At 36.9% G+C, this 16205-nt stretch overlaps 5 protein-coding genes across 5 annotated transcripts; 3 read left to right on the top strand and 2 right to left on the bottom strand.

The window, feature by feature from the left end:
* The first annotated feature begins 17 nt into the window (after positions 1 to 17).
* Positions 18 to 677, top strand: MONOS_9007 (uncharacterized protein). Its single transcript, XM_067879466.1, has one exon. It carries the CDS (start codon positions 35 to 37, stop codon positions 530 to 532), a length of 498 nt encoding a protein of 165 aa, XP_067734801.1. The 5' UTR covers positions 18 to 34; the 3' UTR covers positions 533 to 677.
* On the bottom strand, positions 664 to 2226 carry MONOS_9006 (putative OST3 / OST6 family, transporter family; the record flags this gene model as incomplete). The annotated part of the gene is made up of 6 exons (XM_067879465.1): positions 664 to 819; positions 995 to 1151; positions 1353 to 1694; positions 1749 to 1855; positions 1926 to 1954; positions 2000 to 2226. 6 exons carry the CDS (start codon positions 2224 to 2226, stop codon positions 692 to 694), a joined length of 990 nt encoding a protein of 329 aa, XP_067734800.1. The 3' UTR covers positions 664 to 691.
* A 115-nt stretch (positions 2227 to 2341) lies between these two features.
* MONOS_9005 (uncharacterized protein) lies at positions 2342 to 11765 on the top strand (the record flags this gene model as incomplete). The annotated part of the gene is made up of 6 exons (XM_067879464.1): positions 2342 to 2557; positions 2619 to 2739; positions 2792 to 2845; positions 2909 to 4770; positions 5005 to 6151; positions 6356 to 11765. 6 exons carry the CDS (start codon positions 2342 to 2344, stop codon positions 11353 to 11355), a joined length of 8400 nt encoding a protein of 2799 aa, XP_067734799.1. The 3' UTR covers positions 11356 to 11765.
* Positions 11766 to 11982: 217 nt separating this feature from the next.
* Positions 11983 to 12904, top strand: MONOS_9004 (putative N-terminal acetyltransferase A complex catalytic subunit ard1). Its single transcript, XM_067879463.1, has 4 exons — positions 11983 to 12220; positions 12308 to 12417; positions 12474 to 12576; positions 12623 to 12904. The coding sequence occupies exons 1-4, from the start codon at positions 12039 to 12041 to the stop codon at positions 12843 to 12845; spliced, it is 618 nt and encodes a 205-aa protein (XP_067734798.1). The 5' UTR covers positions 11983 to 12038; the 3' UTR covers positions 12846 to 12904.
* Positions 12905 to 12932: 28 nt separating this feature from the next.
* On the bottom strand, positions 12933 to 14199 carry MONOS_9003 (putative ubiquitin conjugating enzyme). The gene is made up of 8 exons (XM_067879462.1): positions 14154 to 14199; positions 14013 to 14094; positions 13919 to 13935; positions 13748 to 13802; positions 13646 to 13659; positions 13470 to 13584; positions 13373 to 13414; positions 12933 to 13321 (listed from the first exon to the last, which is right to left on the bottom strand). Exons 1-8 carry the CDS (start codon positions 14175 to 14177, stop codon positions 13224 to 13226), a joined length of 447 nt encoding a protein of 148 aa, XP_067734797.1. The 5' UTR covers positions 14178 to 14199; the 3' UTR covers positions 12933 to 13223.
* Positions 14200 to 16205: the final 2006 nt, after the last annotated feature.

The raw sequence follows: 16205 nt of genomic DNA, 5'->3' as shown, positions 1-16205 counted from the left end.
AATGTCAATTTTTTAAAATGGGATAAAGACAAAAATGGGGTGTTGTTTTGGTAAAAAACAGGAAGTAAGCGAACCAACTGGGAATTCGTCTCAAGCACCATCTCAAAGACAGAACTCTTCTTCAAAACAAACTCAACAACAATCTCAGAATCAACCCCAATCTCAAACACAAGAACAAGAGCCATATGATCGCTCAAAAATTGAAGCTTTAGTTGCTCAAATTGTGAACAATAGCATTCCTCTTCCTGAAGAGCTTGATTTCCATGGATGGTATCTGAAGGAAGCAGAATCTGTTCTTCCAATGTATTTTGCACAAAAACCGAAAAACGATATATGCTTTATTCCTGGAAGAGGTCTTCATGCAAAAGATGGAAAGCCAAAAATAAAACCTTATATCCTTGAACAATTTAGAAATGCAGGGCTCGACTTTTATATTCATCATTCAGGAGGAAGAGTTACTGTGAATTTCAACAAAGGAACAAAAGTTGAAAGGAAATTTAAAGAAGCAGATGAACCAAATGTTGCAATTTAAGAATAAAAGGTTATTGAAAAATTAGTCAAAATCTTTGTATTTTCATTTCAGATCAAGTTTTTTTTCATATTTTTATTCTCAAAACATTTCACAAAGCAACATTTTTTGAGAATTTTGTTTTAAAATATATATTGTATATAATTTATGATCATATTTTGTTCATTTCATAATTTCCATCACGAATAATACAATGGCACAACTTAATTCAATTGTAATTAACAAAAAATGAGTGAATGACTTTTGATCGGTCGAAGTATCCATCACGTACGAGAGTGCGAAGAAAAGAACTGAATGAAGTTAAATTTAATAACGAAGAAAGAATGATAGAATTATGAATTTGATTTGTCAAAGAAATATTAAAAATAGTTAAACAAAATTAAATAAAATAATGAAAGGAAAAATAGAAATAAGAAATATAAAGTCAATGAATGAAAAATGAACAATAAGCTATTTATAGCATACATATACATGCAATGAATATACTTTCTGATCCTAGTTGCTGATGAATTCCCATTTTTGTGATAAAATATGAATATCCATTTCTTCCGTTATCTATAACAAAAGGAGTGCCTGTAATTCTGTGATATGCAGTTCCTCCAAGGGAGTACAATGAAATGATCTGAGAAATAATAAAGCATTTTTAACATCATCAGATTGAATCAAAAATCATTATAATCATTTGTCAGAAAATTAAATCGAATTAGAATTATTTCATTGAAGCACATGCACGAAAGAAACGTCTTAAAAGCATCAAAAAGAAAAAGAAAAAGAACAAAGAACAAAGATATATTTCTTTCTTTCTATCTTTCCTTTCGCATACCACGCAGCCGATGAAAAATATTGAAACCCATTTCCAACTCTGCCATAAAACCCAGCCTATAAGCCCAAGAGCTCCAACCATTATCAATAAAACCATGAATATAAAAGGTGTGACGCGAAATTTGCTTGCAAGTCCATTTTCATCTTCTGATGAGGGGGTAATAAGAAAAATCGGGATATCAGTTCGCTTTTGAATCCAATGGCGAAAATGAGGAAGCTGAAATTCATCTGTTTTTGAGTGATATATAAATTTCTTTGGAAGGGCTCTAATTTCGTTTAGCGAACCAATAACTCGCTCTGTTGGAGGAAAGATTGCGAATGATGGAAGAGATGTTAACCCAATCTAAAGAAATAGATGGGAGAATACAACATAAAATGCGGATAATCAAATTCAAACCTTTCCAATTAATTGGATATTTTCAACTTGGGAACTAAATACAACACGAATTGGAAAAACGGGAATAGAAGAATTTGCAATTCTGTTTGAATGAGCAACAGAAGTTCCTAAATATGACAAAAAATATATATGTATCATTTAATTCATAAAAGAAAAAATTATAGTAATAGTTTGAACCTATAAGCATTATCATAGGATCGAAAACTCTGAAAAATACATATTAATTTTAATATTGTCGAAAAAGGACAAACTTGCAATGAGGACAAGTAGTTGAATCTCCTACAAAACAACAAAAAGCATAAAAATCTCTTGGCCCAAATACGACTAGTTCTTTAAATTCTTCTATCGATAAATCAATTATTTTGTCTCCATTCAAATTTTGCTTTTTCTGCAGTTTTCTTCGTAAAATACTTGATTCATGAGGTACGCATAATGATAAAGATATGAAGATTATAAATTTTATCAAATAATATTTCATAAAACGTAATTTCACAATGAATTGATTGAAATCAAGTTTTATTATGAGTGTGATCAAATTTTTATTTTGATATTTTGAGAATTATAAACTGGATATCACAGTAGAATTTTGACATATGATGTCACAACCCCAGATATCTTGCTTGGAGAGATATCTTCCCCGACCTCAAATTGGTGGGGCTGTTTGCTTTCCATCAATAATAGAATTTGGCCAAGTGTCAACAGGCAGCAAATATACGAAACCTTTTCTTATAGCTATGAGACATGGAAAAATGGAAACGGAAATAGTTGATGTCATGCTTTCTAAAAACCAATACATTGTTTTTTCTGAAGTTTGATTTTTCGTTTTTTTATTCACTCAAATACTGACTTCTTAATGCTCATGCGCTTTAGCCAAAATTAGGAGACATTGCACAAATCGATGTTACGCTTTTAGCAAAGCAAGAAGGAAGAGTGTCATCGACTTTACAACTCAAGACCAAAAAGCAAACCATATCTATTCCAATTACAGCAGGTTTGAATGCAGTTTATCTTTTGTTAATATAAATGCCCAATGAAAATTATAGATATTGTTGATCCCAGGATTATTCGTACTCAACGGATTGTACCAAAGAAATCATGTTTGTGTTGTATTTTTCTTTTTCGTTTTTAATGTTATGTTATTTGATAATTCAATTTTTCAGATCTTCCGCAGCACTTTAAGACGAAAATTGCAACATTATCCTCAACTGAATCGATACAAGAATTAAAATCTCAGAAGCTTGAAATTATCAGATTGACTTTCCCGAATGAAATTATTCCTTCCGTTAATCAAGTTAAACAAAAGCCCAATGAAAGTTTAACAACTTCTCCTCATCTTTCTCTTCAATCAGATTCAAGTTCTAACGTTCCATTGCAATCTTCTGCTTCATCTCAACAAGTGTTTATCGAAAAGACTCCTTCTTCAGCTTCAAAGGCATTATCTTCAGCTAGTTCTTCTTTATCAACACCTCAAGCACTTCATCGACTTCCCTCTTACCAAACACACAAAACACCCCTTTCCGCAACTTTTTCCTCTCCCTGCTGCTCGCCTTCTGCATCCACCCACATTTCTGCTGATTCTTCTCTGTTCAAAAGAAGCGTGCCTAAGTTCCGTCCGCGCCCTCAAACTGCTCTTCAGAATGAAAATACAATGATTTCAACAACAACAGCAGCAGCAGCAGCAACACTTGCTGCTTCTCCGTCTCCTCTATCACCTTCATCATCTTCCTCTTCCTCTTCCTCATCATCATCATCATCATCTACATCATCCTCTTATTCTCCTTCCCCCTCTTCCTCACTCAGCCCCGCATCATCCCTCCGTTATTCACACAGACAAAGCACCACACTTCATCCATCAGACTTGTCTCCTGCTGATTCGCTCACACTCTCACAAGATTTGACCTCTTCTGCTCCTTTCTCTGCACGTCGCTCATTCACTCCATACTCAACTTCCTCCACTATTTCCACCCTTTCTACACTTTCTACACTTTCCACCCTTTCTTCTCTGTCGACATTAACTTCTCGTTCTACGCTTTCTTCCCTTTCCTCTGCTTCTTCTGCTTCTTCTTCTTCTTCTTCTTCTGACCGCAATGCATCAGCTGTTCCAGACGCTTCTTCTCTGCCACCTCGGCGCAACACTTCATTGTCTGCTGCAACTGAAGCTTTGCTTTCCTCATTTGCAATTTCATCGTCGTCATCATCATCATCATCTTCTTCTTCTTCTTCTTCTCCACAAAAAATTGACAAGACAATGAAATTTGACTCATTCCATCCGCTATCTGTTCAAATGCAAAGAGAGGCAGAGAAAAAGAAAGAGGCCAAAGAGAACAAAGAAGATGAAAATAAAAAATCAGAAAAGGAGGATGTGAAAGATGGTATTGATGAATCTTCATTCGATAAAACAAAAGAAAAAGAAGAAAGCAATCCCATTCAGAAAGAAGAAGAAGAAGAAGAAGAAGAAACAAAAACTGAACAAAAATTTTCCATTGAAAATGAAAAAGGCATAAACACCTCTGCTTTTCATCCATCTTCTGCCAAAAACAGCACATTGAACAAACTAACACCTGAACTTGAGGCGAAGCTTAGTTCATTTGTGGAAGAAGATGATGAAGAAGATGATGAAGATGAAGATAATAATTGTGATACTTATGACAATAATAAAAATAAAGATAATGATGAAGATGAAGAAGACGAAGATGTATTTGATGATGATGACGATTCTTCATGGGGAGATAACGACATCACCAGCAGTAACAACAATAATAATAACAGTGGAATAAAAAACAAAGCAAACGCAATAATCCATTTCAAAGACGAGAAACAAGAAAACAACCTCAATTCCACTAAGATTAGCTGTGAAGGTGAATGTGAATGTCAAAGAATGCAGAATCAAAGAAGACCTTCTTCTGATGTGTATCCTTCTTCTGCTTATGATGACAGCTCTTATTCAGCTGCTGTTGCATCAAAAGATAATCGGAATTGTGATGCTTCAGCATCTTCTTCCTCTTCCTCTTTCACTTCTTCTGTTTCTTCTTCTTCTTCTTCTTCTTCTTCTTCTTCTTCTTCTTCTTCTTCTTCTTCTTCTTCTTCTTCTTCTTCTTCTTCTTCTTCTTCTTCTTCTTCTTCTTCTTCTTCTTCTTCTTCTTCTTCTTCTTCTTCTTCTTCCACTCCCTCCTATGCTTCTCTCTTTGCACCATTATCCCTCTCCAATCCTTCACTCAATCAGAAATCCGTTTCCATCTCAAATGAAACACAACAGTCTCATCAAAAGCAGAAAGAAAAGCTGAAAAAGCCTCAGAAAATACAAAAAGAGCAAAAAGAGCAAAAGATTCAAAAGATGCAAAAGATGTTGATAACACCAGAAATGATGAAGAGTGGAATGTTTGTGTTTGGAAAGAGCATCACATTAAAAGATGAGGAAAAAGGTGTGAATGCAAATGCAGAAGAGAAGGAGGAAGGAGAAAGAGGGAAGAAGAAGAAGAAGAAGAAGGGGAAGAAAACTGAGGAGAAGGAGGAAGAGAAAGAAGAGAAGGAGAATTTTAGCATTGAAAATAGCACAGTTCCTGTTCAATCCTTCAGTGATTCAAATGATAAAGTGAAAAGTTCAAAAGAAGAAACATCAAAAATAAATAGAAAAAATGATGAAGCTTCAAAGAAAATTACAAGAACTTCAAATTTCAATGCCATTTCATCTTTACCAAAGGGAAACGAAGTCAAACCAGATCTTTCTCGTTTTGTTGAAAGTGACAGCGATGATGATGATGATAAAGATGATGATGATGATGACATGGTTGATTCAAACTCTGTTTTCGATTCGTCTACTTCACTTATGCAATCTCCTGCTCCTTCTCTTTCTCCTTCTCCTTCTCTTTCTCCTACTCCTTCTCCTTCTCCTCCCTTTTCTGCTTCTCTTTCCAACTCCTCTTCAGCATTTCAGTCAAATACGTCATCTGCAAGCTCTTCTTCATCAAACATTGGTTTCACTTCTTCTTCCTCTTCCTCTTCTTCCTCTTCTTCTTCCTCTTCTTCCTCTTCCTCTTCTTCCTCTTCTTCCTCTTCTTCCTCTTCTCCTTCTCCTCTCCCTCAAAAATCTTCTCTTCCTCGCAAACTTAACCTGCCTCCTCTTCGTCTCGATATGATCTCTTCTGCTTTCCCTTCTCACTCCGTCTCTTCTTCTGCTTCTTCTTCTTCCTTAAATTCTTCTTCTTACTCTTCCTCTTCTCCAAATTCTTCCTCTTCTTCTTCCTCTTCTTCTTCCTCCTCTTCCTCCTCTTCCTCCTCTTCTTCTTCTGGTTCATCTAATTTCTCCCTCTCTCTTTCAGATGGAGCTGGTGATGATGCTTCAGCTAAACCACACAAACCATTTCCAAAGCTTTCACGACGATCACAGTCAATGTACTTCTCACGTATGTTTTCTTTCTTTCTTTCTTTCTTTCTTTTTAATTTTCGTAATCATTATTTCTTTCTCTATACTCTCTTTTTCTCGCCCTCATATTAACTTTCCTTCTCTTTCTATTTAATTATAAAAATATCATCCACAATTCTTCCTTCCTCTCTTCCATCCATTCATCCATCCATTTATTTATTTATTTATCCATTCATTCATTCAGCCCCCAGTTCTCTCCCCTCTCAGCGTGCTCCAGTCGCTTATGGACAGATTCTTGTGATTGATGGCCAAAAACATGCTTCTCTGAACATTCCATCTTCTTCTCGTTCTCCTCCTCCGATTTCTCCTTCCTCTGCTTCCCTCTTCTCCTCTTCTTCCATTTCCTCTGACTCACCTCATGCGCTGTTTCCAACAATGCCTTCTTCTTCTTCTTCTTCTTCCATTTCTTCTTTCTCCAGCAACACTTCCATTCATACACCCAACAATTCACTTTCTCCTCGTTCTTCACAAATCTCTCTCTCAACACACAACATCCCTTCTCCCTCTCTTCCTGCCTCTTTCATTCCTCCTTCTTCTTCCTCTTCCTCTTCCACTTCATCGTCTTCTTATCCTTATTCTTCTTCTTCCTCCTCCTCTTCCTCTTCCTCTCCCCTCATCCAAACCCCAACCTCCATTGCTGCTTTATCTTCTTCTTTCAGTTCTGATTCTGCTTTCTCTTCTGCTTTCTCTTCTGAAGATGTCATCAAAAGAGCACAGCAATCTGTTTTAGCTATTCGCCCTGATCTTCTGCGCTTTATGGAGAAGCCGAAGCGAACAAAGGGGAAAGGAAAAGGAAAAGGAAAAGGAAGGAATAACAAGAGAAGGGGAAGTGATGATGATGATGATGATAATGATTTTGATTCTGATTCTGATTATGATTATGATGATAGCGATGAAGATGATGAAGATGAAGATGAATCGAGTGTGGAAAGCAAGGGTGAAGAAGGGAGGAGAGAAGGAGAAGGAGAAGAAGGAGAAGGAGAAGGAGAAGGAGAAGAAGGAGAAAGAGAAAGAGAAAGAGAAGAAACAAGTGGAGACGAATTTGATGAGATGTCTGATGATTTCTTTGGAGATAGTGAGAATGAAGCTGACGAAGTCAAAGAAGAAAGAGCAAAAGAAAGAAAAGAAGATAAAAAAGAAAGTGTTTGTAATGAAATTGACATGAAAGAAGGAAAAATTGACAGAAAAGAAGGGGAAAACTCAGAAGTTTTCATTGATAACGCAGAATCAATCAACATTCTTCAAAGGGATATGAACAAAAAAGGGAAAAAGAAGCATTCACACAACTGTCCAGACACAAGCAATATGAACAATAACTTCACAGAACCAAACTTTAACTCATCTTCCCTCAAAAGCCCAGAAGCCAAATATATTCAAGCATCTGAGTCAAAATCGAGTGATGGTTCTTTTCTTGGCTCTGACAATGAATTGTTAGCAGTTGCTCCCCTTTCTTCAACCACGAAGTCTAAGCAAATAGAGGCAATTGTTTCTCCCATTCATGATTCTGCTAAAACTAGATTCCATGTGCCATCAATTAAGGCTTCATCTTCATCATCATCTTCTTCTTCTTCCTCTTCCTCTCCTTCCTCTCCTTCTTCCTCCATTACAACCCCAATTCCTTCTTCCTCCATCTCCTCCATCTCCTCTCCCTCTGCCCTCCTCTCCAATGCTTCTGTGCTGATCCATCCGTCTGGTGCAGTAACTGCCCGTGGAAGAGCTGAGCAAGACGAGGAAGAAGAAATGGACTATGAAACAATGCAGATCAAAGAGGCAGTGCTGAGAATGACTGCTGCTACTGCAGAGGACGGGGCGGAGACGCTGAAGAAGAAGAGGAGGAAGAGGAAAGAGAAGAAAGAGAAGAAGAATTTGCAACAACAACCACAAAATGATAAAGAGAATGGAAGCGACAAAAGACAAGAAGAAAAAGAAGAAGAAGGAGAAGGAGGAGAAGGAAGTGATGAATACACTGAGGAAGACGTATCATCATCAGAAGACGAGGCAGTTGGTGTCAATAGAGATGTCTTGATCTCATCTGGTGTTACTCTGCCAAGAAAGACCAAGAACCCTTTATTGCCTTCCTCCTCTTCTTCCTCTTCTTCCTCCTCCTCTTCCAATTCTTCGTCTACAAACTCCTCCACCACCACCCTTGCCCCGTCCACCCCTTCTTCTCTCTCAGCCCGCCAGATCCTCCGCACCCGCGTCTCCTCCCACATCCCTCCGTCCTGGGCCTTCACGTTAAACATGCGTGCAGTCTCAGACATCTGCCAGAACATCGGCCAGGCGATGAATGCAGCGGAAAGAGAGTCTTCGAAGCTGAGCGGCGCTGATTCAGCCTCTTTGCCTTCCTCTGCCACGTCCCGCTCGAATCACTCGCAAGCATCGTTCGGCTCGTCTTCAGAGAGGAGAAAGGGATATCAACAACAACAACAGAATCAGCAACAACAAATGCAGCAAATGCAATTTCAGCCACAATCCTTTTCTCATTCATCAAGCAATGATGATAACAGATCCCCCAAACACACACTCCCAGCCAGCGCCTCTCTCCCTTCTTCCCCCAGCACTGAAGCTCCAATGCGTCTGTCTGCTGCCCTTTCCTCTTCTATGCGCTCCATCAATCTTGACTCCCCCAGCTCGCTTCTCTCCTCCCTCTCTGCCACTCCTCCCCGCTCGCCTGCTTCTTTGTCTGCAAAATCCAGTGCTTCACACACACACCTCCCTCCTTCTCCTCTTTCTCCGCTCTCCAAACGGGTGTCGCCAGCCCCTCCTCCTCTGGTTACTCAGACAGCTTCTCTCTCTTCTTCCCTCTCTTCTTCTCTCTCTTCTTCTCTTGCTGCCTCTTCCACTTCATCCCCACACAATATCACTTTTCCTCCTCCTCCTTCTTCTTCTTCTTGTACTGCTGCTTCAGAAGATCTTGTTGCCACACACAATTCTTCTCGCTCTCTCTGCTCTTCTGACTCAGCTGCCTCTCTTTCTTCTCTTGTCTCTCAAGAATCTTCTGCCTCACGCACTTCACATATTTCTCATAATTCTCATAATTCCAAAAATTCCCACATTTCACATGCATCTCATGCCTCCCACAAATCGCATATTTCTTTGTCTTCCTTCACTTCATTCCCTCTCAATAACAATAATAATAATAACAGCATCAGCAACAGAAAGAAGAGGAAGAAAGGTCATCGCCACATCAGCTCAAACTCTCTCTTCTGCAGTGCGGATGAAATGAACAAGCACAACGACTCTTTTGAGAAAATCTCTCTTTCTTCGGCTTCTTCTGTTTCTTCTGCTGCTTCTGTACCCACTTCACTTTTCTCTGACTCGCCTTATTCTGGCAGGCCGTTCCATTCTGTTTCTTCTGCGCTGTTTTCAACGCCTGTCTCTTCTTCATCATCTTCCTCTTCCTCACGTATGATGGTGACTTCTCCAATTTCTGCTCCTGGTTCGGCTACTGGCTTTGGTGGATCGCCTTTTTCTTCTTCTTCCTCTTCCTCTTCCAGATCATCCAAATCTGCTTCATCATCTGCTTTTCCTTCTGCTTCCACATCTCCTTCTTCTTCCTCTTCTTCGTCCTCTTTCTCTCACTCTCCTTCCTCTTCCTCTTCCACTTCCCGTTCTTTTTCTTCTTCCTCTTCCTCTTATTCAAATTCCAACTCCAATTCTTCCTCTGCCACTTCAGCCACTTCTGCAGCAATCCCTCTCTTTCCTGATGCTCCTTTAGCATTTCAGCCTCAGTCTGTTATTCTGAAGACACTTGCAGCATGGAGCGAAGACACACAGAAGGACAGGACAATCAAAAAGACCTCTTCTCATCTCAGAAACAACTCTGCTTCACACGGAAACAGTGGGGCGAATGTGGATATTTCAAAATTCATTGAAAGAAATGATGATGAAGATGATGATGACAATGATGATGATGATGAATTTTTCGCGAATGTGTCGTTTAGCAGATCGCATTCGCCGTTGAATGGAGGCAGGACGGCTCGTAGTGGGATGGGGGACGGGGCGAATGGGAGGGAAGGAGCATTGCAGAAGCAGAATGGAATAAGAAGTGGAAAAGAAAATGGAAATGGAAATGGAAAAGATGAAGATGAAGATGTTGAAGATGGGTTTGTGAGTGATTTTGAAGGTGATGATGAAGCAGGAGCAGAAGCAAGAGAATTAGCAGGTGAAGGCAATGAAGAAGGCTACAGAGAAGGAAGAGAAAGAGAAGAAGAAGGAAGAAGAGGAGAAGAAGAAGAAGACAGAGCGAACTTCTCAGAGAACGAAGGCGACGACGATTTTGACGATCTGTTTGGAGATGATGAAATTGTGATTGATTTTGAGGCGTTGAGGCAAAAGCAGAGGCAAAGGAGAGGGCTGTCTGTAGTGTTGGAGGTGAATGAGAGTGCAGAGGGAATGGGTGGGGAAGACGCAGATGAAGCAGATGAAGCTTTTCCTGATGATGATGATGAGGAAGAAGATGAAGAGGAGGATAATGATGATGATGATAAAGTTGATGGAGATAGAGATGGCAACAATGGAATTGGACAAGAATCCAAAGAAGGCACAGCATTTGATGTTAATAACAGCCAAGGAAACGAAGTCAATGCGAATCAAAACAACGCTGTGAAACTTATGTCAGGCAATTTGACTTCAGATGACAAAAATATCACGAAAACTCAACAAAATTCTAAAAAATCGAAATCAAAAAAACAAAAACAGAAACAGAAACAGAAACAAAAACAGAAGCTTGTACCGATTTTTGATCCGGTTGCTGCAAAATGGATAGTCCCTCACCAAATACACAGCACGTTGACTCCTGCTGAAGAGAGGAGAAGAAGCAGAAAAACAGACAGGGCAAAGAAAAACAATAAAGAGGGAAAAAGCGGAAATGATTCGCTTTCAAGTGTTGATGGGTTTATAGAGGAGGAAGAAGAAGAGGAGGAAGAAGAAGAAGAGGAGGAGGAGGAAGAAGAAGAAGAAGAAGAAGAGATTGTGTTTCCAGACGATGATGATGTCTTGTGTGAGCGATACACAGGCACAGCTGATTTTGAGCTGGATTCTGCTGTGAAGCTGAAGATGAGCCAGAGGGAAGATCGATGGGAGCAGAGTGGCAGGAAATTTGGGCTGTCAGACTCTGATTTTCAGAGTTGCATCGAAGCTGTTTCGCTGAATGAGTGGAAAGTGCTTGCTTTGCTCCCTTGAAGATGTCATTGATTGTTATTGATGTGACAAAGAATATATTTTTTTTTTAATTTTTTGTATATTTTGTGATTTTATTTTTGTCAGTTTGATCTGTATGAAAAAATAGAATTGCGCTAAGTTTTCGTTTTGAATATTTTATTTTATTTATTTTATTTATTTTGTTTTGTTTCAGGTAGAAAGTTAGTTCTTATTTATGTTTTAGTGTTTGTTTAAATACAGACACAACAAAGCTGATATTTCCTCAATCAATTATCTTGTTTTATTTATGGGGTTTCAAAATGAAGTTTGTGAAATTTTTTAATTATTCAAATCAAATAATTTTGCGCATCTCTTCACTTTTAACCAGGGTTAATTTTTTGAATTATTAATTTGATAATGTGTGACGTTTGTAAAACTTGAGTCATAGAAAATATCTTGTATTTTTTATCCACAATAAATCAGAATTTTTTAATAAACGCAATTGTTAAATAATTTGAAATGATTTTGTTGTTGAATAAACAGCGATAAGAAGCAAAAAAAGAAAAGAATAGAATAGAAAAGAAAAAGAAAAGAAAAAGAAAAAGAAAAAAAAAATTTGAAAAATAAAATTTAAATATACCATTCGAACAAGATCAAAGATACCCATATAAAGACAATTATATCTTTGTTATTCTTCTCAAAAATAAAGTAGTAACATCTTTATAATGAATTGCAGAAGAGCAATGTTTTCAGATCTGCTGGAAATGCAAAATTGTAATTTGAAAAACTTGGCGGAGAATTACAGTTATCGTTATTATCTGTTTCATTATCTTGCCAGCCCGGAAATGCTTGAAGTCGCTGAAGTTCCTGGAAAACAAAAAATTTGTGGATATGTCATGTCTCAAATGTGTGAGCGCACTTAACCAAGCTCTGTTGACTAAAATTTGAAACTTTAATGAAAAACAAATTTTTACAAAATATTTTCTATTTTTAGGGAAGAAAAAGGAAATGCAAAGGATATTCCGCATGGACATATAACATCTGTATCTGTATTAAGAACTTATAGAAAATTGGGTCTTGCAACAACATTGATGAAGATGGCAGGTTTGTATTATTTTATGAAAGTAACAAATATTTCATCATGTTTGACATACATTCAGAGAGATCCATGGGAGAAATATATAACTCAGATCATGTTATATTGAACGTACGTGAATCAAATATGGCAGCAAAGCATTTATATCAAAAAACTCTTGGATTTATGTATGTAGAATTTTTGATCGTCTTTTCATAATTTTTCCTCTTTAAGAGTTGATGAAAGAGGCATAGAATATTACAACGATGGCGAAAATTCATATACAATGAAGGCGTCTACAAAAAGGGAAATTTGGAATCATACTTCAAAAGCGATTCAAAGTAAAATTGATGAAGAAAAACAGAAAAAGGATCAAGAAGCAAACTCATCAGAAAATAATAAAACTCAAAAAGAAGGACAAAGCAGATCTACTGGAAAGGGAAAGAAGAAAAGATGATATTTTAACTCACTAAATCATTTTTAAAAGTTATAGAAAATAAAACTATTTTGGAATAAGGGAGAGTTTTTTTTTAAAGAGTCAACATTTTGTAAATTAACAATAATTTTACTATTAATTTGTGAATGCTTTATTAAAACGGTAAAAGCGTGGGGGGAAATGGTGCCATATCAGCTTATAGCAACAATAAAACAACAGTAATTAAATAAACTTGAAAAGTACGGGAGAGTTCGTTTGAAAAATGATAAATAATAAAGTCTTTTTACAATTTATTAAATAAATATTTGAAAAATGGAGCGAAAATGTATTTAAAAACGATTTAAGAAAAAATGTAAAGATACATAAATTATGTGAAGAAAGGGAAGCTATATTATCTGCTTATGAGGCATATTGTTTTGTCCATTCTCTTGCCGTTTCTTCAAATTTCTTTTTATCTGTGCGCATTACTTCAGCGATTTCAGGTGCAAATGGTTGATCTAAATGAAATTTAAAATGATAAAAGAAATCACAATGAAACTGATTCATACTTGGATCGGGATCTGTGAGAAGAACCTGGACAGCAAGAAGAACTGAATGAAAAGAAGATTCCAAATATTTTCATTTAATCCAAAATCTAAAATATACCTTTTGAGATGGACATGCTTGGGGCCCAGTCTGTTTTGAGAATGTCAAGGCAAATTCCTCCTTCTGGATTAACGTTTGGATGATAAATTTTAGTTCTAAATTTAACTTGTGGAGGCTTGCACAAATATTAAATTTTTTACTCAATATTGTAAAAAAATTAAATTTTAAAAAATTACCTTGAATGGATAATCTATAATTGTTCAAAAAAAAAAAAAAAGAAATATGCGTGCAAAGGGCAATTTTTATATACATATATACAATTTATATTTTAAACAGACCGGTTGGGAATTTCACATCCAAATAAAACACTCCTCCTTCGTAAGGGGTTCCTTCCTAATGAATAAAAATTAAAATTCAGTTGGAAATTATAGTGCATGAAATTGAATTGTGTACAATGGAGATGGTAAAATCATGAATGGAATATAATCAATAAACAAAAAGCGACAAACTGGACCGCAAATTGTTGCTGATTTGTTGTTAATAAATTTTCATTTTATTTAAATAAAAATGCAAAATTATGAACTTTGCATTACAAAAAGAAACCTTGCCAGTTAAAGATGTCAGTATCCCTAATTGGACCTCCGCTACATCCCAAAGGAGGATCATTTTGAAGTTCTGTTAATTCCTATAAATCAAAATAAATATGTTAATGTCATTTTGTTGATACTTAAATTTCGAACAAACTTTTTGAATACGCTTGATAGCCATTGAAATATCTAGATTTGATTATGATCAAAACCATACTTTATTGATTTTTCATTAGAGTCATAAACAGTGAAAAAAAAAGGATTGTTTTCTATTACCTTTTTCACAATCAAATTCATCTGTTAAAAGAAGGCCTTTGCGACAAGTGAAAATAAAAATATGCATGTCGGTCGAACAGCAAAACCAATATTGAGATATATATATATATATATATATGGGTGATTATTTTTGAAATCATATCTTTTTTCGGGGTGTTAACTTTTCAATGATTGTTGGTTTTTTGAAAGAAAATTTTAATACAAAAGAGAAAAAGCATGATAATTGATTTTGAAACAAATGTTTTTACCGAATTGAAGATTTAAATGTGGGTGATTTTTTTTGATATCATAAAAAATTCCGACGTTTGATCATAAAAAATTTTCATTAAGGGTTGCTTAAAAAAGAAAAATAAAAATGATGATCATGCAAAAATATTGCTTTGTATATAGTTGTTATTGCTTATTTTTTGATTTTAATTCATTTCAAATTGTTTTTATTTCATATTTTGAAAAAAACATAAAAAATTATTCAAAAATATAAAGAATTCAATAAAAAGAACAAGATACTTGCCTAATCGTTAATACAACATGATAACAATAATAACTATATGAAATCAATAATTTTTTAATATGAAAATTAGTTTTATGAGTTATTACAAAGAAATTTTAAAATTAATTCTGAAGATCATAAAACTTTTGTTGAAAACAAACAATTTTCAAAAACACAAATGAAAAATATAATAGTTAAACAAGATATTTATCAGATATGCAACAATTAGAAGTTGATATTTGCTTGGAAATAAACAATACTTAAAAGAAATTATTTTGTCAAATTGATCAAAGTTTTTTAAAAAATTTACAAAGAAAATATTAAAAAAAATAAAAAGAAATACAAAATTATCTACTTTTTCCACTTAAAAAGCCCACAAATATAATGATCTCATCTTTTTTATCATCTGTTTTTCTTTTTAGCATTGCCTAATTTGCTTGGTGAACATTCCATTCAATTATTTTTCTGAATATATTTCTCTGTGCTATTTCTTCCTCTTCGAAAATCACTTTTAAAGCTGGACAGATATGTGAATAATTTTTTTTGCATTTTTCATCAGCCTTGCTTGGTTCAGTTTCAACCCTGAATGAGAATGCAAAGGGTGATTTTAGAAAGTAGAGATGATTATTTTCGGGCTGATAACAATCAGCTCTTGGAGGCTGATACTGTGCAAGTTCGAAACACTGGAAGAAGTGGCGAGCACGTTGTTTTCACAGACCATGTGCACTGGGAGCATCAGCGTGGTGGAGTGCAGCAGGTGTGAGAAGATGGCAGGGGTGGGGAGAAGGGGAGCGAAGACGGGGGTCGTGCAAAGATCGCAGCGAGTCCAGAGGAGGTTGCGAGGCCAGGCACAGACACATGGCTTGGGTTGCGTGGTGTTTGCCATCGATGAGCTCAGCGGATTCGTGCTGACCACAGCCGGCCCCCACCTCCCACTCTCATTTTCAACCTCCACTTCGCCTTCCACTCCTCCCACAGACCCCAACATCGATGCCGACTCCTCCCCTTAATCACATTCTTACGCGCCTACTAAATGTTCGTCGAGCAGGACACCTGAACCTCTGCCTGCCAGTGCAGCTACCTGCTTGAGACCTGCATCTCCCTTTCCACTGTTGTACTCTGCATCTGCCGCTCAATAGAAAACTCCCTCTGGATCAGCCCACTCTTCCCTCTTCTCCCTCCTCGACGGATAACTAGCTGTGTACTCCTTCCTCTTTTCCGCGGCTGACCAGCTCGTCCGCCTCAACCCCACCCTCATTTGTTCTTGTTGAAGAACCCTTCGCCCCTCCAACATATCTGTTTATTCCTTCCACTTCACATGCCCTGCTCTTCGTGCTCTCCCCGCTTCCTCCCTCTTCCCCTCCGACACCAACCTCTCCGTCCTCAGTGCTGCCAGCATCTGCTCCTGCTCGACGATGGCTCCAGCTGCTCCATCGAGCATCT

This window comes from Monocercomonoides exilis (assembly GCF_001643675.1).
Source record: "Monocercomonoides exilis strain PA203 chromosome Unknown scaffold4-2303458, whole genome shotgun sequence".
Classification (NCBI taxonomy): domain Eukaryota; phylum Preaxostyla; order Oxymonadida; family Polymastigidae; genus Monocercomonoides; species Monocercomonoides exilis.
The sequence above is the reverse complement of the archived record's forward strand: the minus strand, read 5'-3'. Positions and strand labels throughout refer to the sequence as shown.

What these genes read in the sequence shown, in the direction of transcription:
- MONOS_9007 (XM_067879466.1), top strand. Translation starts at nt 35, where the DNA reads ATGGGGTGTTGTTTTGGTAAAAAACAGGAAGTAAGCGAACCAACTGGG.
- MONOS_9003 (XM_067879462.1), bottom strand. Translation starts at nt 14,177, where the DNA reads ATGGCTATCAAGCGTATTCAAAAA. An exon ending in CTATCAAGCGTATTCAAAAA is followed by an intron (nt 14,095 to 14,153) that starts GTTTGTTCGAAA and finishes TTTGATTTATAG; the next exon opens with GAATTAACAGAACTTCAAAA. An exon ending in AAGCATGTCCATCTCAAAAG is followed by an intron (nt 13,415 to 13,469) that starts GTATATTTTAGA and finishes CTTTTCATTCAG; the next exon opens with TTCTTCTTGCTGTCCAGGTT.
- MONOS_9004 (XM_067879463.1), top strand. Translation starts at nt 12,039, where the DNA reads ATGAATTGCAGAAGAGCAATGTTTTCAGATCTGCTGGAAATGCAAAAT. An exon ending in GGATATGTCATGTCTCAAAT is followed by an intron (nt 12,221 to 12,307) that starts GTGTGAGCGCAC and finishes TTCTATTTTTAG; the next exon opens with GGAAGAAAAAGGAAATGCAA. An exon ending in AACATTGATGAAGATGGCAG is followed by an intron (nt 12,418 to 12,473) that starts GTTTGTATTATT and finishes ACATACATTCAG; the next exon opens with AGAGATCCATGGGAGAAATA.